General features: G+C 35.9%; 5 protein-coding genes and 1 pseudogene across 10 annotated transcripts; 5 read left to right on the top strand and 1 right to left on the bottom strand.

The window, feature by feature from the left end:
• Positions 1–743: 743 nt before the first annotated feature.
• On the bottom strand, positions 744–3398 carry LOC125218911. Of its 5 annotated transcripts, XM_048120713.1 has the most exons (8): positions 3163–3398; positions 2961–3041; positions 2113–2435; positions 1835–1952; positions 1607–1616; positions 1479–1516; positions 1219–1284; positions 744–927 (listed from the first exon to the last, which is right to left on the bottom strand). In XM_048120713.1, the coding sequence occupies exons 3-8, from the start codon at positions 2166–2168 to the stop codon at positions 781–783; spliced, it is 435 nt and encodes a 144-aa protein (XP_047976670.1). In that variant the 5' UTR covers positions 2169–2435; positions 2961–3041; positions 3163–3398; the 3' UTR covers positions 744–780. The 5 variants fall into 5 exon arrangements, 3 of the variants coding, with proteins under 3 accessions (XP_047976670.1, XP_047976671.1, XP_047976672.1); XM_048120714.1 differs by lacking the exon at positions 1219–1284 and having other exon boundaries at positions 744–936; XM_048120715.1 differs by lacking the exon at positions 1219–1284.
• A 3605-nt stretch (positions 3399–7003) lies between these two features.
• Positions 7004–7556, top strand: LOC125221156. The gene is made up of 3 exons (XM_048123281.1): positions 7004–7148; positions 7238–7289; positions 7397–7556. Exons 1-3 carry the CDS (start codon positions 7004–7006, stop codon positions 7554–7556), a joined length of 357 nt encoding a protein of 118 aa, XP_047979238.1.
• Positions 7557–12369: 4813 nt separating this feature from the next.
• Positions 12370–12735, top strand: LOC125219622 (annotated as a pseudogene).
• Positions 12736–13235: 500 nt separating this feature from the next.
• LOC125219167 lies at positions 13236–16257 on the top strand. The gene is made up of 11 exons (XM_048121065.1): positions 13236–13454; positions 14194–14381; positions 14472–14532; positions 14617–14665; positions 14848–14902; positions 14970–15057; positions 15114–15232; positions 15307–15432; positions 15512–15605; positions 15696–15850; positions 15950–16257. The coding sequence occupies exons 1-11, from the start codon at positions 13265–13267 to the stop codon at positions 16007–16009; spliced, it is 1185 nt and encodes a 394-aa protein (XP_047977022.1). The 5' UTR covers positions 13236–13264; the 3' UTR covers positions 16010–16257.
• A 2156-nt stretch (positions 16258–18413) lies between these two features.
• LOC125219021 (60S ribosomal protein L38-like) lies at positions 18414–19948 on the top strand. The gene is made up of 3 exons (XM_048120864.1): positions 18414–18492; positions 19367–19550; positions 19738–19948. The coding sequence occupies exons 1-3, from the start codon at positions 18490–18492 to the stop codon at positions 19758–19760; spliced, it is 210 nt and encodes a 69-aa protein (XP_047976821.1). The 5' UTR covers positions 18414–18489; the 3' UTR covers positions 19761–19948.
• Positions 19949–22385: 2437 nt separating this feature from the next.
• LOC125222774 (apyrase 2-like) lies at positions 22386–26556 on the top strand. 2 transcript variants are annotated; one of them, XM_048125576.1, is made up of 11 exons: positions 22386–22545; positions 22828–22880; positions 22990–23423; positions 24138–24266; positions 24372–24428; positions 24521–24613; positions 24774–24979; positions 25169–25260; positions 25583–25797; positions 25880–26069; positions 26158–26556. In XM_048125576.1, the coding sequence occupies exons 2-11, from the start codon at positions 22859–22861 to the stop codon at positions 26271–26273; spliced, it is 1554 nt and encodes a 517-aa protein (XP_047981533.1). In that variant the 5' UTR covers positions 22386–22545; positions 22828–22858; the 3' UTR covers positions 26274–26556. The 2 variants fall into 2 exon arrangements, with proteins under 2 accessions (XP_047981533.1, XP_047981534.1); XM_048125577.1 differs by having other exon boundaries at positions 22395–22545; positions 22962–23423.
• Positions 26557–27926: the final 1370 nt, after the last annotated feature.

The raw sequence follows: 27926 nt of genomic DNA, 5'->3' as shown, positions 1-27926 counted from the left end.
GGATAACCCAAACTCAACCCGAAATCATCGTGTTCTTATTGGTCAACCCGAAAAGGATCCAAATCCAAAACTTATGTGCTCGTGTCTAGTAAACTGCGTGGGTATTCGTGTTGGATTATTGTGTTGTGCCAAAAATTGTCTACCCTAACTTATTATGGTTCATACATCAACAAGAAGACTTGATTTAATAGTATATCTCAATAAACTATTAACGCTACGATTCACAATAGAAGCCTTGGAATTTAATAAGGTTTTAAAATAATCAAATTTAAAGACATGCACAATAAAAACCACGTTGAGGATGAGCCATATAAAACATGCAAAAACAAGAAGTTTATTTCTAAAATCATGATTATGAGCGTTGTTGCAAGACCATTGTTTGGACATAATGGACAGTCTTTGTTTGATGGTATGATTGGTATATTTCAATTTATAAAGAATGTCCCAGCAAAGAGCAGAAGCAAAAATAGGGCTACACAAACTTTGGAGACCAAGTCAATTAAGAACATCACAAAGAATGTAATTGAAAAGTGCTTGATCGGTACGGTAATGATCTTTAAAAGAACATGTATTCAATATATGCATTCAATAAGTGTCATTTGGTTGATTGGGTTGAGGTTTTGGGGCTGCCCAAGCAAAAAGATGCCATAAAGGCCATGACGCCTCACTCGCAGCGGCAAATGGCGATCCCCACAAAATATTTCCATATCCTTTTGTGGCGAGGACGTTTTTTTCGAAACCCGCCGTGCAATGGCGCAACAGCATCGCCATAGCCGTTTTTTAATAACATTGGGAACCTTTGGTGGAACAAGGATCGCAAAGCATGTCATTCATAGGATGCTTGCCTTGAAGTGCATAAGAGTTGCCAGTTCTGAAGCAGGTGATTAATCTCTTCCTTTGATTCTCTACTTTGGAAGCTTTTAACCTCTGCACAGACTTTGAAGTGATTATAAAACTTTAAAAGCTCTAAAGATTGTTCGATTTGTTATACAAAATATTATCAGATGTAGTCTAAGAGTGAGTTGTGAGATTATTTTAGTTGGAGAGGGTTAGCTATGACAATTATCACATAATTATCCATCTAGATTGAGTAGTGAGATTCAATCTCAGGAACCAAACACAATATATATTATTTAATCCTGAGATAAAATCTTGCAAACCGAATACTCGCATAGTGCATAGATTAGCTGAAGGAAATATTATCAGAAGGATTTCAACCTTTTTCATGGCGAATTTTAACAGGATCAAACATGACCACAGCAGGGAGTACACATATGAGCGTTGCTGTTAAGAATTAGACCCTTTAAATTAATTGAAGAAATACAGAGGAGGTTATAATTTTACAAATGACCATTACTAGAGTCTAAGTATTAGTATAGCTATTGCTCTCACCCTTTCATCTTAACAAAAAATGAAAACTGACAGCATTCTATGTGGTATTTGTTCTCTAGTGCAGTTAGCAGTATTTACAGATATACCTGGGCATGTTGTTGCACGAATATGGCTCCTATGCGGCCTAGAACATGGAATACATCTTTTAGTAAGAATTGGTTGCTTCAAGAGGAGCAGAAAGCACACGAACAAAGCATCGTGTTATGAACAGTACCATTTACAACCTTGCAGAAGTAATAGGCTATTAGGTTACTCTTTATCACATGGAGACAGCAATCAATAGTTAACGAAGTAGCAGTAAAACATTCTTTGTTTCAAAACAGAAGTCCACCTTCTTAAAAATAAATAAACAGTGAGAAAAAGGTATGAATAATCACAACGAATTCGAAGTAATGAGTGAAGAACTAGTTTTGTAAGTTAAGAACACCGATATAACGATTACCTGCTCATACAATAGCAGAATAGCCTCTGGCAAACTCCTTGTATGGCCAGCCGATGGAATACAACTATTCAAACATGTGAATGGCAGTGTCTCGGAGATGGAAAAGTTTGCACTTACTCTGCAGCACATAGCTGGACTTTTGAAATAATATAGCAATTTCAGTCAAAATAGTTAAATTAATTTGTACAGGCCACTCGATGGACAAAAATCATTCTCATGTAGCATAGTTCAGATGTTGTACAAAATTCCCAAACAACATTATAGTGGTATTTAATTACTTTATTAACAGGCCATCCATGCTACTGCAACAAGGGAGAGGAATTAATGATGCCATAATCAAACTCACAAAGCACAAGTTAGTGAGTTTATATCAAAGTATAACAAAGTAAATGACATCGAGAGCGCAATGTATGTGACAAAGTGAATACGACTATGAGTAGATATCAAAATGTTAGTCATACAAAAAGATCTTCCTGATGAAAAAAGTAATGTAAATGCGTATTTATTGCTCGTTCAATCTTCAAAAGGAACGGTAGAAACTAGAACATGAGTATGATCATGCTGCAAGAAACCAGAAGCTTCATTCAAGATTCCCTTCATCCTACAAGAAATATAATTGCTGTAAGTTTTCATGCAGATAAACCAAAGAATCTGAGGAAAATTAAAATCAGTTGTTAACTGGTTATGGTATAAGAAACCATAATCTATCTACCCCAAACATCAAGAAAAGATATTAGATATATTCCATCACATAATGGTTTAATTCATAGAAGAGATAGGTCAATAGCTGTAATTGAGATACACACCACATTCTTTAACCAATTTTGCTATTTTACTATTTTGAGATGTCCGCGATTTAAAGTCACATTAGGTAGGTGGATCCCACCATTCAACTAAATTATTACACTCACATTCTACTATAAAAATGTATAAAAGTGGGGCCCACATTCCTTACTCATTTCCTCATTTTTCTTCACCAAGTAAAATAATTTCTTAAAACTCGTGCCGAAACAAATTGGACTATAAATGGCGGACGGATGGAGCATTTGCTTTCAAGTTAAAACTGTACTTATTCCTACAGTTCCATTCTACAAATACAGTGAATAAACATTAATGCAAACAAAACCTGAGGGGAAGTAGGTTTTTTGGAGATCACAGACTCCAAATTAGACACTCGCGTATCCAACGAATTGAACTTTTCTGTCAACTGCACAAACATTAACAATAAAAAAATTGAGAAATTTATACACGCGTGTGAACAAGTCAATGCTAGTTCAAGCAAATAGAATGACATTTATAAAAGATTAGATTTGAGCATGTAATTTCACCTGATCAAAAAGGGAGGTGCGGTCCGTCCACAAATCCTTAACCACAAACTGTGCAATAGCTCCAGAAGCAGAGGCGAAACCTACACCAAACCACAAAAACCTCGTTCGCATCATTTTCACAAATTTTTCACTTTCTTTGCTAAGAATTGAAGAGTTGGATTAGACTTAGGTCTTGATTGTATGAAAGTATGAAACCGAGTCGGTCGGAGTCAAAATCAAATCCTCGATACTCAAAAGTTTTCTTTTTCATTGTGGGTTTATCGTAAATTTATCCTAAATTAATACTTATTTCGTCGTTTTGATACGTTCCATATTAATATAGTCATTTCTCATTTTAGTAAAAATCAACACATTTTTACACACGTACTTTACTTTCTTTTACTTCTTTTCCCTTTTATCTCTCCACCTTTTTTATTTTCATTTTATTCTTCTTTTACTTAACTTACATAACACAATTTTTCTTAATATTCGTGCTAAAAAGAAACGCCTCCATTACTATGAAATGGAGGAAATGGAGGAAGTACTCCATTTACTATTTTGCTAAGGTAAAATATATTGAAATTCTATATCTTGAACTTTGAAGTTTGTATGTCAATTTTCTCTAAATTTTAATAATATTTTGGTAGATCTCTAGATTAAGACGCAATCTGATACCTTTTCACTATTAATAAGGAATGAACATAAATGAAAAACACTATTAATAAGGAATGAATATAAATGAAAAACATAATAGAGGACACATTTTATTAATTTTTTCAATCAATTTTACATTATTTTTTCTTGAATTGTGCTGGATCAAAATGGCAGAGGGAACACACTCCATTATTATGTCAGGCGTGATCATGATTGTGGAGCTATAACTTTTGTTTCATTATCTGATAATGTCTTGTTGTTGTTTTGGCTCTGGGTACAAGAAAACTAACCGGGTACCGTACAACTCAAAAGAATGAACACACAATAAAAAATAAAATGAAATTGCAACTACAAACTCGAAATAATAAAACCGTAAATGCAGTAATAACCCGAGCCAAGGAGGCCTCTGTCACAAGACGAGATATGTCCAGGTAGTGCTCTCAAATTGGCGTGTCGTCACCAAAGATAAACGACTTTTCATCTCTGATGTAGCAGCACCGCTATCAGCAGCTCCGACGAACTGGATGGAGGTGAGGGCAGAACTTCGACGGAAGAACAATGCACAAAGGAGAGAGAGAGAGTTTATGAATGCAGAAAATACTTATAGTGTTGTGTTTAATGTATGGAATGACTAACCTATTTATTAGCTCAGTTCACTGCAGGGCCAACACAGACTTTAATTCTGTCATGATCGCTAGGATATAATCACAGGGGTTACAAATCGTTACGAGTGCCAGTGATGGAGCTGGAGGCTAAACCTGGACAGACGTATCTGGACATGTTGTGCGTCTAGGTTCGTTCACGACGTGGATTTCGTCACGTGTCAGTCATGACTTCGTAACAACCAAACCTAATGAACAGCCCAAAGATCAATTGCCAAGATCCAAGTCCAAGGCCATGACAATCGGTACTTGAAATCCTAGTCACCCGTCTATTTAGAGCACAAATGATACTGGTGATGAGCAACAGTAGTGGTGGTGGGCGGAGATAGTGGTGGCACCTAGGAGCTCAGTAACAGTAACACCCTTTACTTAATCGCAACTGATCAAGTAGGAGATGCCACAATTCAAGTACCATAAGGTATGCAAACTGTAAACCTAAGAGCATCATTAACCTGACTTGGATCCAAGCCCCAAGTCCCCTCCACGTCATCATTCTTTTAATTTTCAGGGTCAGGCCAGAACTCTCATAACACAGCAGGCTCCATCCATGCCCAGCTATTAAATTGCACTATTCACAACTTTAAGCTATTATACTCGTAAAATAGAAAACGTTAAGCAATTATAACACGAAAAATTCATTCTTCGTTCGGAAATTAAAAATTACAAACATAGAAATTCAAAATTAAAAAAAAATACATTAAAAAGGTCAAAATTGAACAAATACTTAAGTACATAAAATTGAAATAAAGCCCAACCCATTAAATATATTAAACCTAAAGTTTTCTCCTTTCTCTTCTTCCCCTCGTCTCTTCCCCTACGCAGTCATCTTCTTCCCTTCTCTTTTTCATTTTCTTTCTCTACTTCCATTTCTGTCAACTATTCCTCTCCTCAACTCGAAACTACTGAAGGTATGTATGTGCAACAACTTAAAAAAAATTCCATTTAAAAAAAATTGAATTGCGGCCTGGCCCGGGAGGCCATGCCAGGACGTAACCGGGCGTAGCCCTAGGACTCTTCTCCTTCACCAGGCGCGGCTCAGGCCGCGTCTCCCTCCCCTCCAACGCGCTAGGTCGCGGGCCGGGACCCAGATGCGGTTCGTCCGGCAGCGTTAATCATGCTCTAAGGGCATCCACAACCTCGTCCCGGGGCCAAATCCGTCCCCTCCACGCCATCATTCCTCATATTTTCAGCGTCATTCCACAGCTCTGACAAACTTACAGGTGCCATCCAGGCCTCATTCATCCACAAACATTAAATTGCACTATTCATAACTTCAAAATAGTTTACTCTTAAAATTGAAAACGTTGAACATTTATATTTCGGAAAATCCATTATTCAATTGAAAATTATAAATTACAAACTCTATAAAAAAAATTACAAACCCTAGAAATTAAAAATTATACTAAGTCCTAAAAATTCAAAAATTACAATTCCTAAAAAATGAAAATGTTGAACAATTATATTTCGAAAATTTTATAGGAATAATGTAGAAGGAATATAAATGTTGTGGAGTTTAAATAAGCCAAAAAAAATCAATTTTTAATTAAAAAAAATAGAGTTGGGGTCCGGGCCATGCACCCGCAACACCAGGACGGGCCGCAAACGGGCGCAGCCCCAAGCCTCTCCAACGTTACCGAGCGCGTCCCAAGTCTCTCCACCACCACCTCCAATATTTTTGCTCTGCATTGTGGATGGCCTAAAATCCAACCATATAGAATGTTACATTAAATTTGAAGGCTTCAATTTCGTACATATATTCATTAAAAGTGAGTAAATTAAAGCCAAAAATAGATTTAAAAAAGGTAAAGGAGTCAGGTGTGAGTATTGCAGGGTATCAAGTGCGGATACTCGAATTGGGTTATTGGGTACCCACAACCACCATCGGGGCTACGATCATATGCAAGATTTGCGCAAAGATCGAGTTCATGTACCTGTTATACGGGCATGGCCGTAGAACCGATGGTGATATGTGCAAAATTTTATTCATAGTCAATATAACTAAAATTAGACTCCTATAAAATTTGATGGGAATAATTAAATTAAATCCTTAAAGAGATTCGTAATTTTGGAGTAAGTAAGAACTTTAGCGTTGTTTGAAAAATATTAGAGAATCTACATAGCTACAGCCTGCAATGCTCACAAATGTGCCAAATGCATTAATAAAAGAACTGGATTACTTTGTCAACAAAAGTATAATATTATTTCACACTATTCTTCCCATTTCTTTTAAGTGCTAGTAAAACACATTCAGCCGGCAACAACAGAGATCTGTTTGATCCTTTATAGAGTGCAAATAAAAAGGCATGCTATATTCCAATAATGCAAAGTTTATTAATCTTAACATTTTATAGTTATATATCGATGTGATAAAAATATAAATAGGTGTATAGTAATTTATTAATCGCGATTACATTATTAAAAAACTTACTTAATTATATTTTCCCATCACAACGACCAAAAAATATTGTTAGCTCCGAAATATGGAGTATTTAAATGTTCAATTAGTAGGAATCGTTAAGATCATAAACTGAATAAACAAGAGAGAGATGAACAGAAGAGAAGCAAGAGGGATTTCGAATTGCTTCAAGGACAGAGATGAGGAGCTTTCCTTTTTCCGGGACCTTAAAAAACGCGAAAAAGATCAATCTCCAAGCCTTCTTCACCCTATTTCTGATGACTTTGAGCCAAACGGTGGGTTCAGAAACTAACTAGAGAGCTATATATAAATGTGTGTGTGTGTGAGTGTGTTGTGATTAAGTTGGTTTTTGAATCAAGTGCAGGAAGCTTTGGATTGAACAGAATTAATGAGACTTGCAAAAATGATTACAACTGGTAATGATGAATCCATTTTATTATATGCTAATCAACTCTCAATTTGTTATATTCAATGTTTCAAATAAAATTTGTTTTTTGTTTTGATTTTGTGAACGTTTATGAAGGCTGAAATCGCCTCCAGCGACGCCTCTATTTCCATCACTTGAGATGGAAACAAATGGCAAAGAACTAGTCTTGCAAAGAGAGATACCAATCATCCAGCCTATTTCAAGGGTAAATTTTATTTCTGATTTTTATCAACTTTTCTTGCACGCTTTGAAATGAGATCTATGATTCGAATCCAAGAAAGTGGTTTTGGGTTTAGAAAGGTCATTCAATCATTAAATATAAAAAAGATACGTATGATATAAAGTTAGTAGCATCGTAGCATGTTCTTATGAAACTATATATTTTGTGAAAACGTTAGCTATGCAAATAAATATTATCCATGTTAGTTTTAATTGAGAGATTTCGGAAAAAGGGGCTCAATTCGCAGGCCTTTCGAAATTTAGGATTAAATTCGCTGACCTTTCGGAATATGGGATCGTGGCATGCGAATTTTTCGAAATAAAGGATTTTCGATTTTTTTTATGTGTTTTGTTTTCTTTTTCTTATTATTGGTCCCACAATATTTATGAATGGACCAAATTATCCCTAAATTGTGTAATGGAGTATTTTTTTATTCCAATTTTATTTTCTTAATTCCCACTTCAACTCATCCATCTCATCGGAAACCTCCATCTCATGCTCCGCCCACAAGGCCCCCTGATGCATCTCCAGCTCGGCGAGCTCCACTTCCTCATCGTCTCCTCCGTCGACTTTACGAAGCAAGTGATGAGAACTCACGACGCCAACTTCGCCAATGCCAGCAAGCAGAGCGATCCCATGCTCCGCCACTACGATCGTGTTCGCCGTCGGCGCATTCACCACCAAACACCCGAACTCTGTCGCCGCCTGCAGATCCACATTATGAATCCCGACGCCGGCAATTCCAACGACCTTCAGCTTCCCCTTCGCCGCCTCGAACACTGAATGCTCCATTTCTTAATCCCTCTATCTCCCAGTCCGATTGCTCTGCCCACCAAGGCCAAATTCCTTCACAATTGCATAAACCATCCAACTGCTAATCCAACTGCAAAGAGGGTGGGGGAATTTGAGTTTTTGTAATTGATTCTTTTAGATGGATCGGAAGTGGGAGAGAAACAGGTAGACGGCAGCTAAGGGAGGAGGCAGTGGTGCTTAACTGTGATCCGTAGACATTGGTGAAAATAAAATTGGAGTAAAAAATTAAAATTGTGGTGAAATATTAGGGATAATTTGGTCCATTGTAAATATTGTTAGAGCAATAACAAGAAAAAAGAAAACAAAACACGTAAAAAATCGAAAATTCCTTATTCCGAAAAATTCGCATGCCACGATCCCATATTTCGAAAGGTAAGCGAATTTAATCCTAAATTTCGAAAGGTCTGCGAATTGAGCCCCTTTTTCCGAAATCTCTCGTTTTAATTTGATCAAAATTGGTTGTCAACAAAACGCTAGAAAGTTGGTATATTTAGATCTTTTTATAAAGAGTTTGGAATATTTTTGAAACACTTAATATTCTTGTACTACTTATTAATAAATCCTACCTCATCTATCAGTTTGCAGGAAAATTAGAAGGTAACAAGACAACTACTAACAACATACCTACACCTCTGAAGTCCAAACCTCCCCAACGACACAAGACCCCGACCAGGAGGCCGAGTGTATCACCATTTATCGACAAGAGAAACATGAAAATTGCTCCAATGGTAAGCCAGAAACCAAAAGCAACCTCCGTACCGCTAGACAAGTCGAGCTTTCCAAAAGAAAGTAGGTCAAACACATCAAGAAGCACTCGAGTGGATCCCCACTCCAGTGCTAGGTCACTGGTCCCCGGGGTTTCGAATGAGACCCCACCTAATTTGAGGACCACAAATAGGCCTGCATCCACTACCCGAGGAAGACCAGCATATCATAATTTACTGGGCCCACAAAAGCAGGATCCAAATGCAAACACGAGCACAAAGATCACCAGGAGGCAGTCGTGCTCCCCGTGTGTGACAAGGGGGAGAAAGTCCGAGAGCGATGGGAATGCAAGCAATCAGAGTAGTGGTGGTGGTGGTGGTGGTGGAAACCGGGTGCAAATTGTGGGGAGCAAGATGGTGGACAGGTTAATGAATGCGAGAATGTTGAATGCTGAGGATCAACGGTCGAAAATCAAACTGAACGGATCGATGAATGAGAGGTCAAGGAGTTGTAACGTCGAAGAGAGGCAGCCTAAGATTAAGCTCAATGGTTCCTTGAATGAGAGCTCTGGCTTTGGACGGTTGATGTCTAAGAACTCACTAGATATGGCTCTCAAACATATGGTATTACTCTCTTCCTTTCTCTCCTTTGCCTTTTAAATTTAGGAAATGTTATAAGTCTCATTATCATTGCTAGTGCATAATCCATTTTCTTGTAACGTTGCAGGAGATTCAACGAGACTCTTAAAATCATGAGCCACTAGCAACATCTTGATTTAGATGGCTTAATTTGTAAGATCTGTTCAATGTAAAAATAGTTAATCCTTTGGATTGGATTAATATTGTAACGTTGCATTAATGTACCAATATCACATAATTTTCCATATGGTAATTCCAATTTACTCGTCGGTACCTTTTTAAGCTACGAAAAATTTCGTCGGTAATTCGTTGTATTCGTCGGTAACCACTGAGGGACTAGTCATCATCAGTAATTGAACTTTTTTTTAGTGATATGTATGAAATTAATCGAAGAAAGACTAAAAAACATGTTAAGGTTTTCCTTAGCTGCCAATGTGAGGGAAGAGGAGAAAAAGTGGGCAAAGTAAAATAGATAAGGAGAAAAAGTGTGTAAAGTACGAGAGATACAAAAAGTGAGAAACGAATGATAGAGAAACTTTCCATTTTTTTAAATGAGACTATTTTTCGTAGATGAAGAGAGTAATAATTAAACTCATATTTATATAATGAAAATTTTCTTAAAATTAAAATTAACATAATTAATATAAAAGATTATATAATTGAATGAAAAACATAATTATTTATCGGGGACACCGAGGTGCGCCTATATTTCTTCAATGATCGACTCACATCGCCTTTGGTTTTTATCAAATCAAGATGGATTTTTGTTTGCAATTGAGGAGCTTGAGGCACCGACCGTGTCTACGTCTATCCAATTAGGGGTTCCATCTCCCTCCTTTTGTTCTTAATTAGTACTAGTAACATATTATGCAATAATATATGCATATAATATGACATCGACAAGCACGTTCTTGTACTGCATATGCATCCATTATGTACATGAATAAATTGCTTGCAGGGGCAATTCAATTAGTTTTGGCTGAGGCACAGTTGCAAGAATGAGCAAGGATCGATTTTCACTATTGTCGTGTAGTTGCTACATTTCTCAGCACAAATGTGATGCCTTCCAGGTGGGCTTTTGTTAGGGTAATGAATTACAACCCTCCCTTTTAGTAGATTAGTGTGTATTTTGATTAAACACCTCTCACACAACTGTCAAACTGGAATATAGGACCCTTGGACTTGGGGTTTCAACCTCTTTTGCTAGAATGAATAAATTATTGCACATGATAGAGTAAGAAACAATGTGTCTCACAAGAATATTTACTTTTCAATTTTTTAAAAAAAATTCTCTATTGAAATGGAACTCATTATTTATTAATAATATTTTAATCTATACAATATATAAAAGGAGAGTTTTGGGAGGTTTTGAATAATCATTTTATGCTGAGGGATGTAAATGCAATTAATATAAAATTTAGAAATTAATTCTAATAAATATATAATCCTACTTAGTTGGTTTTTCACGTTTCTTTTTAGTAGTGGAGATTAGTTTTCCATGTTTGTGAGTGAGAGGGAGATTATGATACGATTATGGAGGCCGTGCGTCAAGGATTTCAGCTACAGCTGGATTCAACCGAAATCCGTCCTATCGAGATGATATCCGAAAGCTATGAAACTGCCACCATTGTCTTCGTCTTGGAAACAGCTTCGTGTGGGTATCTTGCACATCCCAATCGGAGTCCGAATGAGGGAGTTATGGTGGTTTTACGGAAGTCGCGCAGAGAAGGCCGGGAGCTTCGGGAAAAACGCCCGGCCGGGCATTTTTTTACTGTGCAAAACGCCCGGGGACAGGGAAAACGCCCGGGCCGGGCATTTTGGCATGTGAAAAACGCCCGACCGGGCGATTATGCCGATTTTTTAGATTTTGTGGGCCAACTTTTTATTTTTGGACCCATAGTATAAATACCTCTTGATGTCATTTCTTTTCTGGAGGTTTTTGCTGAATTATATGCTTGAGAGCTTTGTTTCCTCTTGGAGAGGGTTTCTATCCAATTCCTAGATTTAGGTTGCTTGAATCCATCAATTGCTAGTTCAAGCATGGGATTTCCATCAATTGCTAGTTCAAGCATGGATCAAGTAGAGGTATGCTTTGAGGTTTGTGGTTCCCTTGAAGATCTAGCCATGGATGCATGTTAGTTATGTTGTAAGTGCCTTAGCTTGCTTCATCAATGACTATGTATCACAATTTCCACCTTATCCAATGTTATTTCCTTCTTGTTTATCTTAGCTTTCTTATTTCTTGTTGGGTTGCCCTTTATTGATAAAATAGAAAATCAATTCTCACAAAAAAAATACCTAGATCAAGCATCCAAATTGGGTAAATCCTTGGGAAATGGACCTTACAATACTTGGATCCACATCAGATTAGCCAAGATAATTTAATTCAATTAGCGTTGATTCAACAATCTGATTTAGCCTGAGCTAGAATTACATATTAGAATGCGGCAATAATTCCCAAATGCCCATGACAGCAATATCGCCCATAGGAGACAAGGTATCCAAGTCTTGCTGCGACATCATCAACCAAAAGGTATTTTAACAAATTACTTATTTGAGTGAAGCAAAACAAAGTAATTTCATTTCTTACTCTCCAACGCCCGTGAAACGAACTGGAAAAGGGAAAAGCTTTCTTAAAGATTCATGAAACAAGACGCGATAATGTCGCCAGAAACCTCCGCAGCGACGATGAAATGGGAACAACAACTTTCATCGACATTATCGTGGTTATTCTTCCTCTACTCGGTGTTTTCCTCAAATTTGGCTATGGGTTACTTATATTTCTCTAATATTCATTTCTTTGTTTTGATAGTATACAATTACTACTATATTTGTATTTGATTTTGGTGAAATTAACAGGTTGAGTTTTGGATTTGTTTCTTATTGATGCTTTGGTTACATTCATGGAATCATTTATATTGTATATATTAACCTCCAATAGACATATTCACCTTCCTCTCCATTCTTAGGTAAATAAATATTTTTATTCTCTATTTGTCACTTTTATTGATGTTAATCTATAGTCACTATAGTTTTATCTTCTTGATTTGGATGGCTAGGAAAGCTCCACAAAATCATGTGGTGTGAATTGTTCGATTATGTACTTTCATGTGTCTCATACATCTTATGCTTTGATCTACGGATGATCGTTTTAATACATATTGATTATTGATTTTGTGCATTACAAATTGAGTTTGTTCCTTATTTTATTGTAGTTTTAGGTGAGACAGACGACTTATATTATGTGATTTGTTTTAAATTTTAGGCTTTAATATTGATTTGTATAGATTTTTTTATTTTCATATAACTAAAATTGTTATTTATATTATTCATTATTAATATTGATTCTAATTTATTTAATTAATTTAAAATTAAAAATTAATATTTTAAGAATATATTAATCTGTGCATAGGACCGGCATGATACTAGTTATGTATTAAAATTCGTGTTTAAATTATGTATATTCTTATGGGAGTGGGAAGTTTTATCATTTTGGACTTATTGTCAAAAATAAAAGTATGAGCTATTCAATGGCTTTATAAATATTTATTCATGGAGGCTGGGCTTAAATTGACAGCTGGCATAGATATGGAGGAGCACGAACACCCGCCGCCGTCTCCGGGTGTCCCGCCGGTGGAGCTGAAAGACTGCATAGAAGAGCTACTGAAATTCACCCTCATTTCCTCCATACAAGGCAAGATTCAAACCGGTCTCTCCAATGAATACTGCGCCCACCTCCTCAGAGACGACCCATCAAATCCCCTTTACACTGACGCCGGTATTTTGCTGCTCTCTTCTTAAATTTACAATCTTTTCACCGATTCCGTCTACCGTTGTACTCTTCGCATAAGCAGTTGCACTCTTTTCATGCCCATCTCTCTGTTTCTATTATTGGCAAAGCTTGTTCTCTGTTATATACTCTTACATATGTGTGTGTTTGAGTGTTTGTTTCTTCAATTCAAATCCAAAATAGGCCAAGTTTGTTTATTTTGGGACGTATATATATTCAATGTCAGTTAATTTGGGATTTGTGAGAAAATCTAGAAAAGAGTAAAGCATGTGTATTTTGGACATCTTTTATAGTAATTTGTGCAAGTTTTAAGAGTAAAAGCAAAAATGGCTCAAAATTTGTATGTTTTGAGCCAATTAGCCATTCTAAATATTGATCAATATGTGATTTGCTGTTTATACAAGCACATTTTGTATTGTGTGAAACTCTTGTTTTCTTGTTATTCTAGATATACAGATGTACATTAGCAGTTTTAGTTGGCATACAAATGACTTTCCTAATTCAGATAGAGGGACTTGGACTCTTAGATGTTCGAAGGACAGGCTTTTGCAGGATATTTCAAGTGAAAATAATATTTGAGAAAATTTGATTTTGGGTACAATGACACATTATTGATGAAATGGGTGAAGTGATATGGTAAAAATAAAATAAAATGCATATTGGACTTGCTATCTGTAAGTTCTTTACTGTCCTTCAGATGCTAATGGTGTGTGAGCTCTGTAATCAGATGTTTCTGAAGGAGTTCCATTGTATCCTTTATACAAGCGACTAGCATTGTCTCTATACCAGTCCATATCTTCTGGAGTCTTATGCACATGTCAAGAATTTATACCAGCTCATGAAGAACCGAACCGTAGGAAGAAAGATGAAGAATGGAATAAGATGGTTGCAGAAAAGGGTTCTGCTTTACTAAGTGTAAGACTGAGATCATGTTCATTATGTTACTTCTTTTCCGATGGTGCAGAGAAACTTTTTTTTTTCAGTGCTAACAGTGAGTTTCTGTAGCTGGTCAGGGAAGTAAACTTTGATCTTCATGTTCAGGAGCCTTTCTTCTCTCTGCTCAGTGGTATTCATCACTTGTATTTTACTCTCTGTTCGTTTTGTTTCTATGATCTTTTCACTTTTTGAAAGAGTTTTCCCTTGTATGCAGATGGTCTAAAAACAATCGAAGGAAGATGTGCAGTTGGTGACTACAAGAGGTATTGCATGCTCTAGTCCCGTGTCGTTCCGTATATGTGACAATTATTCTAAAGAAACGTGACAATTATACCGAAGAAAAGTGTCGATTATGGAGTTCTAAATTATGTTCGTAGGGGGGAAGTTTTGTTTCTTTCTGGAAGCTTTCTGTTAAATCTCATGAAGTATCTTGTTTCTTGGGCAGAATCCGAGCTGGACACGTACTTCTCATCAACAAGTGTTTAACACTTCAAGTTCAGGTGCTGGGAATTCTGTACATTTTCTTTATTGAACGAATTATCCTGTACTAAAGCTCGAGCCTTTCAGTATGTCCGGCAATATTCCTCATTCCGCGAGATGCTGGAAGTCGAAAATCTGGCAAATATCCTACCGGGCGTGACAAGCATCGAAGAAGGTAGCAGCTTCAGTGAATAACTATTATTTATGCTATTGCTGATAAGATTCATTCAGGTGTCCAAATCTACAGAAATTTCTACTCAGAAGAAAAGGAAAGATCGAATGGCGTTCTTGCTATATATGTTCAAGCACCAACCTCTCAGCTTCGTGTTATCGCTGCCTCCATACTCTCAGTAAGCATTCTATATATGGAATTACTGATTTTCAAGAAGTCGATATGCCTTTATTGGATCATGCATTTTGGCAGGGTCTGGGCTGCGGTGGAGTGCAGAAACTTCTGGGATTCGTAGAGACCGTGGGATCAAATCCGGAGTTACTTCCTCCAGCGCCATCAACCCTGCTCTCCACATTTTTGTCACCACATAATCCCGATGTATGATTGTAGCCTAGAATTTCTTCTCACCTTTGGTAGTTAAGGGTTGGTTACGCATTCTGTCTTTTTGTGGATCGAGGTTAAAGGTTCAATCCTCACAAACGGTGCCAGAGCTCTAGCAAAGCATGTCAACCGAAGCAGCGAAGGATACTGGGGCCTGTTACATGGAAGCGGTCAGTTCCCCTTGAGAATGTGGCGATGAAATTACAAATTACACGTCGTTTTGAACCTTAATAGTTCTTCATCTGGGCTTACGACTGCAGACGAAGACAAGAATAGGCATGCTGCGGAGATCATCAGTCGCCTGCTGGCTGAGTGTAGCTGGATGAACATGCACATTGTTCGACCGCATGGGACCGTCTTTGAGATCAGGAACGACAGGGGCTATGGCGCACGGTGGTCTGTAGATGGAAGTAAGGTATAATTTTTTCTTGCTGGAATCTGAAGGCATTGATGAGATTTGAATTTGTAGCGATGAAGTCGTTCAGTTGACCAACTAAAGCAATTGAGTTCGCAGTTTATAGGATTTTTGGAGCCGTATGCGATTGATGGATACACAAAGGGTTGGAGACACTAGTCGCTCTCTCGGACCCGACACGAAAGACGTTGTATTGATGAAGTGAAACGACGTCGAAACTTGAGATGTCATCGCTGGAGGTGGTTGTTTTTTATATATATGCGTTTATTTTATTTTGTAGTAATGTTTTATGTATGTAATTTAATGTACTCTCCGACTCCGTGCACATTTGTTGTTATTTTTGTCTATTCACCAATAATATTGTGTAATCACTATATTTTTTTACCAAAAAACTTGTCGTTTTTACTTCTATTAGGTCCAAAAATCAATCAATCCAACACAACTCGTGACTAATTCTCTAACTAAATATATGTCTTATTTCTCCTAAATAAACTATATATGCCCATTTATTTTGAGACCCAATTATCAAAAAATATTTTCTATGATTAATGATATCTATACACGTATATAAAAGGAGAGTTTTAGGAATATTTACAAAACTGTCATTTAAGATTTAAAACTATATAATTTTGATAAAACTGATTTAAGAATAAAAACTACTCCATAATCTAGACATTTATGAATAAAAATCTAGACGCTGCCTTCCCATGCGTTAAATCATTTCACGCCTTCCATTGAATATCATAAATACTGAAAAATGAAAAGACTAATTATTTGTAGTACAATTTTAAGTACAATTGGTGGAAAGTTGTAAAACAAAATTTAGCAGTTACGATTTTTATTTTTTAAACATCGCTGAAATTGATTTTCTTTATTATTTACATCAAAGCAATATTTCAATGTATGGATTCAATGCGGCAGTTTCCAAAATAGAGAGTTACTATTATTTTCTAGAAGATGAATGATATACATTTAATGAGGAAATTCAAAGGACATACATATCAGTAGCCTCAACATTTACTATAAGTCAGTTACATTACACTCACTCAGATTGTTTTCATACTCAAATTGTTTTCATACTCATATATGATTATTACTTTTATGGTCATATATATTTTATGCATTTAACGTTATAATTTGTGATTTATTATTCTACATTAATATTTTGAACATTATAAAATTTTGAAGTTGTAATAGAGATCCAAAAGTGTTATAGTCAAAATATATCGGAGTATGTATTTGCGTTATTTTAATCTCAAATTGATTCAGTTTTATCACTTTATGTTTTTTTGTTTAAATTCTTATTATATACATTTTCTTAATTTTAGATTTTGTACAATGATATCATTTCCCATATCAATTAATTAATCGATAATGTGAAGTTAGTGCCAAAAAGGTAAATGAGACCCATATTTCTTATTAACGTTGTTTCACTATTGAAGTACACGTAACATATTCTTGGTGATTCATTGTTGTGTTTGTTGTTTTTGTATTAGATATCAAAAATATTTTAATCAATATTTACAGGTTATATTTAATGAATGAATTTTATTTATATTCCATCTTTTTGCATAATAATTTCATATATACAATGGGTCGTGCAAATAATTGCTATAAAATACTACTATGTCTTAGCGAGGAAAGTCAAATGTTTTGCAAATTGTTATGATATAGAGTTTAGGGTTTAGGATTTAAATTTTAAATATTTTGAAATAAATATAAAATTGGTAATCGATAATTAAATTAAATTATAATTTATATTTTCTATCGTATATGTATTCCATTCCTTCTATTTCATTTCTTGCACCTGTGAAACGCAATTATTTAATTAGATAGAATACAAGTCTAGCTTCAACAAAACACTACTTCGGCTCCAATAAATAATACCGTTGGATAAATAGATGCTAGGATGATTGCAAGCAAGATTTTTTTTGTTTACCGTTCACGTACCCCATTGTAAAGCACTTTCTTGATATGAGCATATAAACAGGTTTACAACCAAGGTTCAGGTAAAAAAACCTCTACTATCAGTAAGGATTATCAAGTAGGCCAACCCAATGTAAGATATCGAATACAGATCTAAAACCCCCAAAATAGAATTAGTGATCAACAAAGTAAAATTAAACTAGGACGAAGGGAGAATTTTATTGATATTTGACTCATTTGTTGGTCATGATGAGTTTATTTTAAAGTTAAGGGTTTAGGATTTAGGTTTCAAGGTTTGGGTTTTTAGCGTATAGGGTCATTATATTGCAATGAAATGAAGTTCGACTAGGAAGTGTTCAATTTAAAGTTTATTATCACAAACAATGTTTGTGTATGGTATTATTTGTAAATTTACTAAATTTTTACATATAGATATTACTTATTTTTTAAACAAATTTAAACTAATAATTTAATGTAATGAAATACAATATGCCGTGCTATACGGGTATGAAATTAGGACTTATATTCCAACATAAAAAATTTGTAATTTGGGTCCTGTAGTAATATTGGGCCTTGTTTAAGTTAAGGCCCATTAAGGTATCATTTCTTCAGATTCTGTGGTATATATAAGCGTAAACAGATCAACGGTTACGAAGCTAGGGTTTGGAGGCTGCTCATTCTTCTTCGTTTGCATCCGAGCTACCCTGCCGAAAATGGTACTCTCCTTTCAATCCAAGCTACTTTCATGAATTTTACGTGTTGAGCTGAAATCTGTTCGTGTTTTCTCTATTTTTCCATGATTTTTTTGTGTTGTTTATTTGTTCTTAATATGTTTTGCAACTGCCGTTTATGTGAAAAACTTAGATGTATAGGTTTCAGAAATTGAATGTGATGGAGTGAAGTCAGTTATGGTCTCGCTAGTATAGTCAACCATGTGATTCGAGCTTGAATCAAGTTTAATAAGCTTAATTTGTGCGAAAGATCTTGATTTTGTTGCAACAGATAAGAGATTGGTGTTTTCTATTAGCTATCAGTTTGATATTTCTGATTGTGTTGAAACGAAAAGGAATGAAGGTATTGCAGCTCTGTGTTTTGAATAGAAAATGTAGATACAACCCTAAAATTGATGCACATCCGCTTCATTTGCTGTGGTAGTGATCCATATTTGTCAGTTTTGATGTTTTCTTTATAAACTGCAGCACTTATTTTTGCCTATGTACTACAGCTGATCTAGCCTTGCTAGTATACTTGGTGGTGTTCGGTTTCCTTGATAAAATAGTACTACCAAGATAACCAAGATATAATCTAGGATTAAGTTGTGAGATTATTTAGTTCGAGTGTTGTGCTATGACTAATTATGACATGATTATCCATCTAGGAATGAGTTGTGAGATTCAATCTCATGAATCAAACACATTGCATATTTAAACTTGAGATACAATCTTGCAAATTGAACAATCCCCTAGTGTTTAAGTTTTGTTCTACAAACATTTTTTCTGGTGTATGTCTCTGTGGATGTGCCTATTCATTCAATATTTTTTAGTACCTTGGATTTTAATGGCTCTGGTTTGGTTATCTTGTTATCAACAGCCGAAGCAGATTCATGAGATAAAGGACTTCCTGCTCACAGCCAGGAGAAAGGATGCTCAGTCTGTGAAGATCAAGAAGAGTAAAGATGTTGTCAAGTTCAAGGTCAGGTGCTCGAAATACCTCTACACCCTCTGTGTATTTGACCTCGAGAAGGCTGACAAGTTGAAGCAATCCCTTCCACCAGGTATAACTTTCCAGCATTGCTCTTACTATTTGAATAACTTAAATTTGTTATCCTATCAAAAACCATGATGGTAGCACCTATTTAGATTTTAAGATTGGATGAAATTGTGCAACTGCAAAACAAAACACATACGGTTATCATCTTACGAATGCCTAACTTAAAATGTTTTCGTTTACTGTATTTTTAGGTCTGAACGTGCAGGACCTTTGAAGCTGCAACGTGCCGCCTTTGGATTGTTGTAGCACTTTTGCAAGTGATTTTGCTTGAGCTTTTTCTTAATATTTGATTTAAACACTGTTTAAATAGGGTTTGGGAATATTTATGGTGAGCTTTTTCTTTTGCACTGTTTCTGACGTTCTTACCAGCATATGGATTAAAAATCATCCTTTATTCTCTTAGATTTGTTAAATTTTAACTTACAGTTACATTTTAAGTCTGTTTAGTGCCATGAAATTAGTGTCGATATGGATCCAAATCAATTACTATTTGGCAGCACAAAAATGTTTATACTTGAAATTTAATTCAATTCCAAATTTTCTCAATTCTTCAATGAGAAAATAAATGTTGGAATTTCATATAGCTGTAAAACTTGGATGCTTTTCAAATACAATGCATATTGCACGTAATATACACATTCTGTACATCAACATACAACAAAACGCTTTGCACACAAGGAATTTGAAATTAGAATACAATTTTCTTGAATTTAAATTGTACTAACACAATTCAAATTTTATGGTATCCAAATGATCGTTCATAAAATTGGACTTTGTGATTGACTTGAGGTGTGCGGCTGTTCAAGTTTTTAACGTTGAACGAAAATAAACTAATTGTGATTTATATGATGTGGTTTCTGTTAAAACGTAAAATCATAAAAGCCAAACTAATAGAAAATTGTTTTCAAGTACCCGAATCGTGTTTTTAACTACGACCAATGTATTAAAAAATTTAAAATAATGGTATCATAATGTGTGCGATATAAGTTTAATCAATTATAACAACTTGTACGAATTGTAAGCAACAATAACTTTTGTTTTAGCTCGTGAGTTTAATCTATTATGGACTTTTTGGTATAATAGAATGAAGATTTCTTGGGCTTGGTAAGCACAAGAAATATAAAAGAAATGAAATTAGTATTCCGTGATTGATTTCATTCATATGTTTAAACTATAAATAATATAGAAATAAAATAAAATATGAACAATTATATACTACAAATATTGCCCATACTATCAAAAAGTTTATCATATCATATATAATTATCCCCTCTCCATTTATAAGCCGCAGAATCTCTTGCACGAAGAGTGTTAATTTGTATTATACATTACGATCCCTCAACTTGATTTTTTCTTTCTATCTTAAAATATTTTATCTCTTTTTGCAGGCCAATATATATTCTTTAATTAATTTTTTTTAAGAAGATGATGATAGAAATTATGATCAATTGCTAACTAATTAACAATTTTAAACTAAGACTAATTCTTAGTCATTAGATAAAGAGATCTAATGGTTGAAATAATACCAATTGAATTATATTTTAAATTTAAATAATTAGTAAACAAGTATTAATGTCAATTCTTATACTCTCTCAGTTCCATAGTAGTTGAATCATTTTATGATTTTGGTACGTTTCATAGTAGAAGAGTCATTTCACATTTTAGTAAAAAGTCATCACATTTCTCCTCACTTTACTCTCTTTTACTTTATTATGTCTTCATCTTTCTACCTTTTTCATTTCCTACTTTATCTGAGATGTATCCTTTGGGTTACACCGATTCAGACTTTCAGGTTAATCGGAATTCGAGGAAATCAACCTTTGGATATGTGTTTGCTTTAGGAGGTGGAGCAAAAATGCATCGCGGACTCTACCATGGAAGCTGAATATGTGGCAGCATCATAAGCCGCAAAGGAAGCATTATGGTTCAAAAACTTTCTTATTGATTTGAATGTGCTTCCGAGTATACCCAAAAGCATTATTGTGATAACTCCGGTGCTGTGGCAAACTCAAGGGAACTACGTGCCCACAAGGCAAACAAACACATAGAAAGGAAATATTACATTATTCGTGATGTAGTGCGGAGATGAGACATTGAAGTGGTCAAGATCGCATCAGAAAACAACATGACAGATCCATTCACAAAGGCACTTTCAGCTAGGACGTTTGAACATCACGTGAAAAGATTAGGTGTTCGATTGACCTAGATCTGCTTCAGTATAAGTGGGAGGATTTTACAGTTTTGATATACTTGAAAGCTGTTTTCGGTGTAAGTGGAGATTGTTAGAGTTTAGTATACTAAAAGCATCTTTCGAATGCTTGTATATGCAATAATGAGAAGGAAATTGCTGATAGGAAAATGAGAGAGAGATGAAGATATAGAGAGTTTTTTTGGTATGAAAAAATGATACTCTCACTCGTTCCCTTATAGCTGAGTCACTTCTTTTTTGCACTCATTTTGAAAAAATCATAATAAATAGTTAAAGTGGAGAAAAAGTAAAGTAAGAGAGAATAATGTAGATAAGAGAGTATGATGAAGTGGGAATTTATCGATGATTTTAAATGAATTGAGGATAAAAAAATGGGTTAAAAACGATAATTTTTTATAAAGAGGGATTTGCCCCTTCACGCGACGGGCCACTTGCATCGAAGTCACGCAAATGGCTCATCCCGTCGGGACAAGACCGAATTATCGGCGCGATAGTGTTGCGGATGACCTTATATATTTTATGATTTCAACCATACTCTCTTGGTACGGACGAAGAAGCGTTTAATTGTAAAAAATATCTAGTGAAACGCGTTTCTATTTGTGTAGCCGTTAATTAAACAATTTGGGCATTTTCCGTCTCTCACTTTGCGTCTTCTTCAACTCACTCAATTGTTCATGCACCCTCTCCAAAACTAACACTTCACAGAGGAGTACCGTTCAATCTTCTCCTCTGTTGCTGTTCTAGAGAGAGAGAGATCCTCTCTCCACTGCTTCCGTCGAATTAATTTCAGGTCAATTATCTCTTCTGATATGGTGGTTTCAATTTCCATCTATTGAGTTGTTCGTCTTTACTTTAATTTACTTGATGCAAATGATCGATTTGGTCGAGGAACAATTGGATTTGTGTAATTGGAAGAAGTGAGGTCAGATCTTGTTAGATCACGAACTCTATTGTTGGCGGAGTGATTTTGCAATATGAAATCGAGTTTTTCACTTTGTTGTTTTGTTAATTTTGTGTGATTTGATCAATACGATCGTGATTATTTATATCTAGCTTGAATGTTTGTATCCAGACGGATCCGCGTGGATTGGGTAGAGTTGTGGATGGAAGGAGCTAAATCATTTTGTAAGCAGAAATCTACACTTTATGGCTTTAAAACTTTCTGAAGAATGAATCTCTGTTTGATTCTGCTTTCTGCTTTCTTAGCTCTACCAATTGAGTATCTGATTTGAAGGGAAAGGCGACGAGGAGGAAGAGCTGGAGTCGGTGCAGGACACACAGCCGTTGAAGTCTGGTGGGGGGAACGGCCAGATTCGATTTCGTTCGCCGTCGGCTGCTGAGCTTTTGGATGCGCAGCAGCAAGTTCAGATGGAGAAGGTTTTGAAACGAAACCGGCAGCACGAGACCTTTTCTGACAAGTTCCAGAGATGGCGTGGTGCGATGCTATTGGTTTTTGTCCCTCTCCTGCTGATCTCATTTGTGCTATTTCTCATGCCCTCGAATTCGTCTCCCGATTCTATCTCTAGAAAGTTCGCTCCCAACTTCATGTCTAAGAAATATGCGGTCATCTTTGATGCTGGAAGCTCTGGTAGTCGGGTGCACGTCTTCTGCTTTAACAAGCAGCTAGATCTTGTTCCTATGGGTGAAGAACTTGAGCTGTTTGAGCAGGTTATCTCTATAGTCCTATTATAACTGTATTCTGTTCAATTTTGGCATCTAGGGTTGAATAATTGGTTAATGTGACTTTTGACTGAACGGGTATGTTGGAAGAATGCCGCAGTCATGTATGGATACCTCCACTCCTGGAGAGAAAATGCTTAGGTTTTTCTTTAGGTGGTGGTACATTACAGTGACGGGGGAGATTACGATATGGAACAGGCTAGATGAATGAAAGGATTAGCAAACACTTGCGATAATTCCCTGAAGGAATCCTATGTTAAGATATGGCATCCTGGATTCTTTATCTTGAGCCACAACAGTTGATTTGTGTTTTAACCTTAAGTTTCTTTGTAGGAGAAGTTAATTATATGAAAGTACTATATTTTTTTAGGTGGGTACTGGGTACCTCTTGTTTCTGTTTAGGTACACATATCCAACACTTTGAAAAACAATAAATAAAGGTGAAGTTGAAATATTTCAGTTTTGAGAATTTATGTCGAGAAGAATGTTGATCCAGACTTCTACCAAAATACACTAGTATTGCAGAGTTCATGGTTGAACTCAAGACCTAGTAGCAATTAAAGCCTCAGATTTAATCAGTCAAAGCTTCATATATATTAGTGGAAATAAACAGTTTTGCTTTTTTCAGAGCCTATGCATCTTGATCTGGCTTTTTTTTTCTCTCTTCCTGACATTAGACTGGATATTGACTTTCAATTGTAGCGGCAACCGGGTCTGAGTGCGTATGCAAAGGACTCTGAGGCTGCTGCAAGATCACTCTCAGATTTACTTGAAAAGGCTGAAGCAGCAGTTCCTCAAGAGCTGCGGTCCATTACTCCAGTTAAAGTTGGGGTAAGGCCATAGGGGATGACATTTTCTGCTAAAGTATGCGTGAATATCTTACTTTATTAACTTATATCCCCTTAAAATTAAATTGTACCAATCATGTTCATGCAGGCTACTGCTGGTCTAAGGCAGTTGGAAGGTGATGCATCTGACAGGATTTTACAAGCAGTAACTACATGCTCCAAAAGTTCTTAGTGAAATTGTCCTTTTCTTTCCTTTCTCCTAGATCGTTCTAGTTACTCCTCTAATCTTTTGCATAGGTGAGGGATTATTTAAAGAAAAAAAGCTCCTTTAAGTCAAAGGCTGACTGGGTCACAGTTTTGGATGGGAACCAGGAAGGTGCTTACCAATGGGTATGCACGTCGAGACATACTTTCTTATACTCCATTTGAGTGTTGGATATTTTTTCTGCCATTTGTAAGATTGATGGTTGTGAGAAGCCAATGTGCTAAACTCTTCAATATTGAATACATTGTTCTCTGAGAACTTGTATATACTGTTACATGTTTACAGGTGACCATTAACTATCTATTGGGAAATTTGGGCAAAGAGTACTCAAGTACTGTTGGAGTGGTTGATCTTGGGGGTGGCTCTGTTCAAATGGCATATGCCATCTCAGAGTCAGATGCTGCTAAAGCTCCTAAGGTGTCTGGTGGAGAGGAGTCCTATGTGCAACAAATGTATCTCAAGGGAAGAAAATATTATCTCTATATTCACAGGTATGTAGCCCTTAATGTTATCTTTTATTCTTACCTCTCATCTTTCATGCATGCTGTTAATCATGGTGGTTTTTGTTTAATCTTTTTGTTGCCTTAATGTTTAAAATGTTATGATAAGACACATATGGAAGTATTTAATGGTCTCGATAATATTTTATTTCTGATGGAGTCATTGTTTCTGGCTTGCAGTTACCTACATTATGGTTTACTGGCTGCTCGAGCTGAGATTTTAAAAACTACTCAAGACTCTGGGAATCCATGTATACTGGAGGGCTATGATGGTCTGTAAAAGCCTACTTATCTTGATTCTTTATGTGATTTTGAAAAATTGTAAATGGCCTGCATATTAGATCAGTCCGAGTAACCTTTGAAATACCAATAGAATAGTTAGGGCGACTAGTTTCATCAATGCTATACTGTAGAATTATGAGCTTTGCCATAATATTGTGTGGAAGGTTATAATGCCATAATATTGAAACAAGTACTATTGAAGAATTTGTCGGTTATACTTCATATCTGTTGAGAAGAACATATGAAAGAGTGAATTTCTTTTTCTCAATGCTGAGGAAATGTCCTGATAATGATATATCGTTCATTTTCTAGATTTTTACAAATATGGCCCAACAGAGTATAAGGCTTCTGCTTTGCCCTCTGGTTCCAGCCACAGCAAATGTAGGGAGGCAGCTATAAAGGCTCTAAAAGTCAACGAGTCTTGTACCCATATGAAATGCACATTTGGGGGTGTTTGGAATGGCGGGGGAGGTGATGGCCAGAAGAATTTGTTTGTGGCTTCATTTTTCTTCGACAGAGCCGCTGAGGTAAATACTACTACCTCTACATATTTCTGCTCAACACAATTAGCACATTCTTGCCATTGAATCTTGGTATTTTGATATGTAGGCGGGTTTTGTTGACCCAAGCCTGGCTGTTGCCACAGTTCGTCCATCTGATTTCGAGGAGGCAGCTAAACAAGCTTGCCAAACTCGTCTTGAAGATGCCAAAGTTACATATTCTCGTGTGAAACCAGAAAACCTTCCGTTCTTGTGCATGGACCTTGTTTATCAGGTTACTCTGCTTGTGGATGGATTAGGTCAGTAACTGCATCATTGTTTTTGTTAATTCTAACACATAAGCAGGTAGAATACGACCAAAATTTGATCATGTTTTTCATGTGGCAGGCATTGATCCCTGGCAAAAGATTACATTAGTGAAAAAAGTTAAATACCAGAATTCACTGGTCGAAGCAGCATGGCCATTGGGCAGTGCCATTGAGGCTGTGTCGTCGGCCACCTAACTACTACGTCTTCCCGGCTAGAACATCATATTGATCTGAGTGCATATTCTGCAACTGGTTTGCGAGTATAGCTTTTGGAATCGGACTTTTTGGTAAGAAATTTGTGATTCAATATATTCGAAGTTTATTTTTAGTTAAAGATTGAAAAATAAGTATTTGAAACTTAGGAATAGCTTAGTGAAATTATTACGGGTTTTTGTGCACTGTACTGATAAATTCAGCATTTTTTTGTCGTGTTAATGAATTCGCCAATCTTTTATTGAGCTTGATTATTTTTGCTGCATATTGTAGCTTCCTATTTCTCAATGTATACAAGCTTGACTGATCTAATCAATTTGTGAACGGCACAATTCTTGTTGATGGTTGATTTACAAATTTTCTTGACATGTGTCCAATATTTGTAAATGCAAAGCTTGAATCTATTCTTAATTATTCTATGATAACTTTTTTGGTGAAATTTTATGGAAGCCGAAAAATCACTCGTGGACTGGATGATGAATTAAACAATGTTTATTCTTAAAGTAAACAATATTGTTTGGTTGATTAAAAACATTGGATTATGAACAATATATTTATTAGAAATGGACCACTCGCCCCTTAAAAACCTCATAAGGGGGAGGAGTATCCACACTTATATAGAGAAGCTAGGATCATCATCAAGCCGATTTGAGACAATGATTTGGAGAATTTAACACGCCCCCTCACGTGTGGGCCGGAATGACACATCGGACTTCCATCACGTGGATAGGCAAGAGGAGAGATAAAGAGATAAACCATCATCGACTTGGGTCCTGCTCTGATACCATATTAGAAATGGGCCACTCACCCCTTATTAAATTCTCCGAATCATTATCCCACATCGGCTTGGTGATGATCCTAGCTTCTCTATATAAGTGTGGATAACCCTCCCCCTTATGAGGCATTTTAAGGGGTGAGTGATCTATTTCTAATATGGTATCAGAGCCAGGTTCCAAGTCGATGATGGTTTATCTATTTATCTCTTCTCTTGCCTACCCACGTGATGGAAGTCCGATGTATCATTCCGGCACACACGTGAGAGGGCGTGTTAAATTCTCCAAATCATTATCCCACATCGGCTTGGTGATGATCCTAACTTCTCTATATAAGTGTGGATAGTGGCCCATAACATAAGCAACCTTAAATTTTCCCCATGAAATAATTTAAGACAAATACTTTTTCTAACTGATTTTTAAAGCTGGAGAACATATGATAAAATTTCAAGGTATTTTTTTTGACTATTTATCGATAATTGGTGATTTGTTGATTTTGTTTATTGCACCCACTAATATCAGATTTGTCTGTAGAGGTCATGTAAGTGATAGGGCAGATATCTAAGAGAGAGGAATTTACTCCATTTTTCCTACCCTCCATTCCAAGATAGAAAAAGAAATATACTCCATTATTCCTGCTCCTTCCGTCATATTTCTGTTCGGAGATGTCCAACTATAATAAGTCATTTCTCCTCAAACAATTCTCTCTTATTTTATTATTTATCTATTTTATTCTTTCTTTACTTCTCTATCTTATTTTATTATCTATCTACTTTATTCTTTCTTTATTTCTCTATTTTTCTCTTTCATACTTTTTTTCTCTTTACTTTATCTTTTTCAGTATCAATTCCTTAAATTATAT

This window comes from Salvia hispanica, chromosome 4 (assembly GCF_023119035.1).
Source record: "Salvia hispanica cultivar TCC Black 2014 chromosome 4, UniMelb_Shisp_WGS_1.0, whole genome shotgun sequence".
Lineage (NCBI taxonomy): Eukaryota > Viridiplantae > Streptophyta > Magnoliopsida > Lamiales > Lamiaceae > Salvia > Salvia hispanica.
Note: the sequence above shows the minus strand (reverse complement) of the source record. Positions and strands in the feature narration are given on the sequence as shown.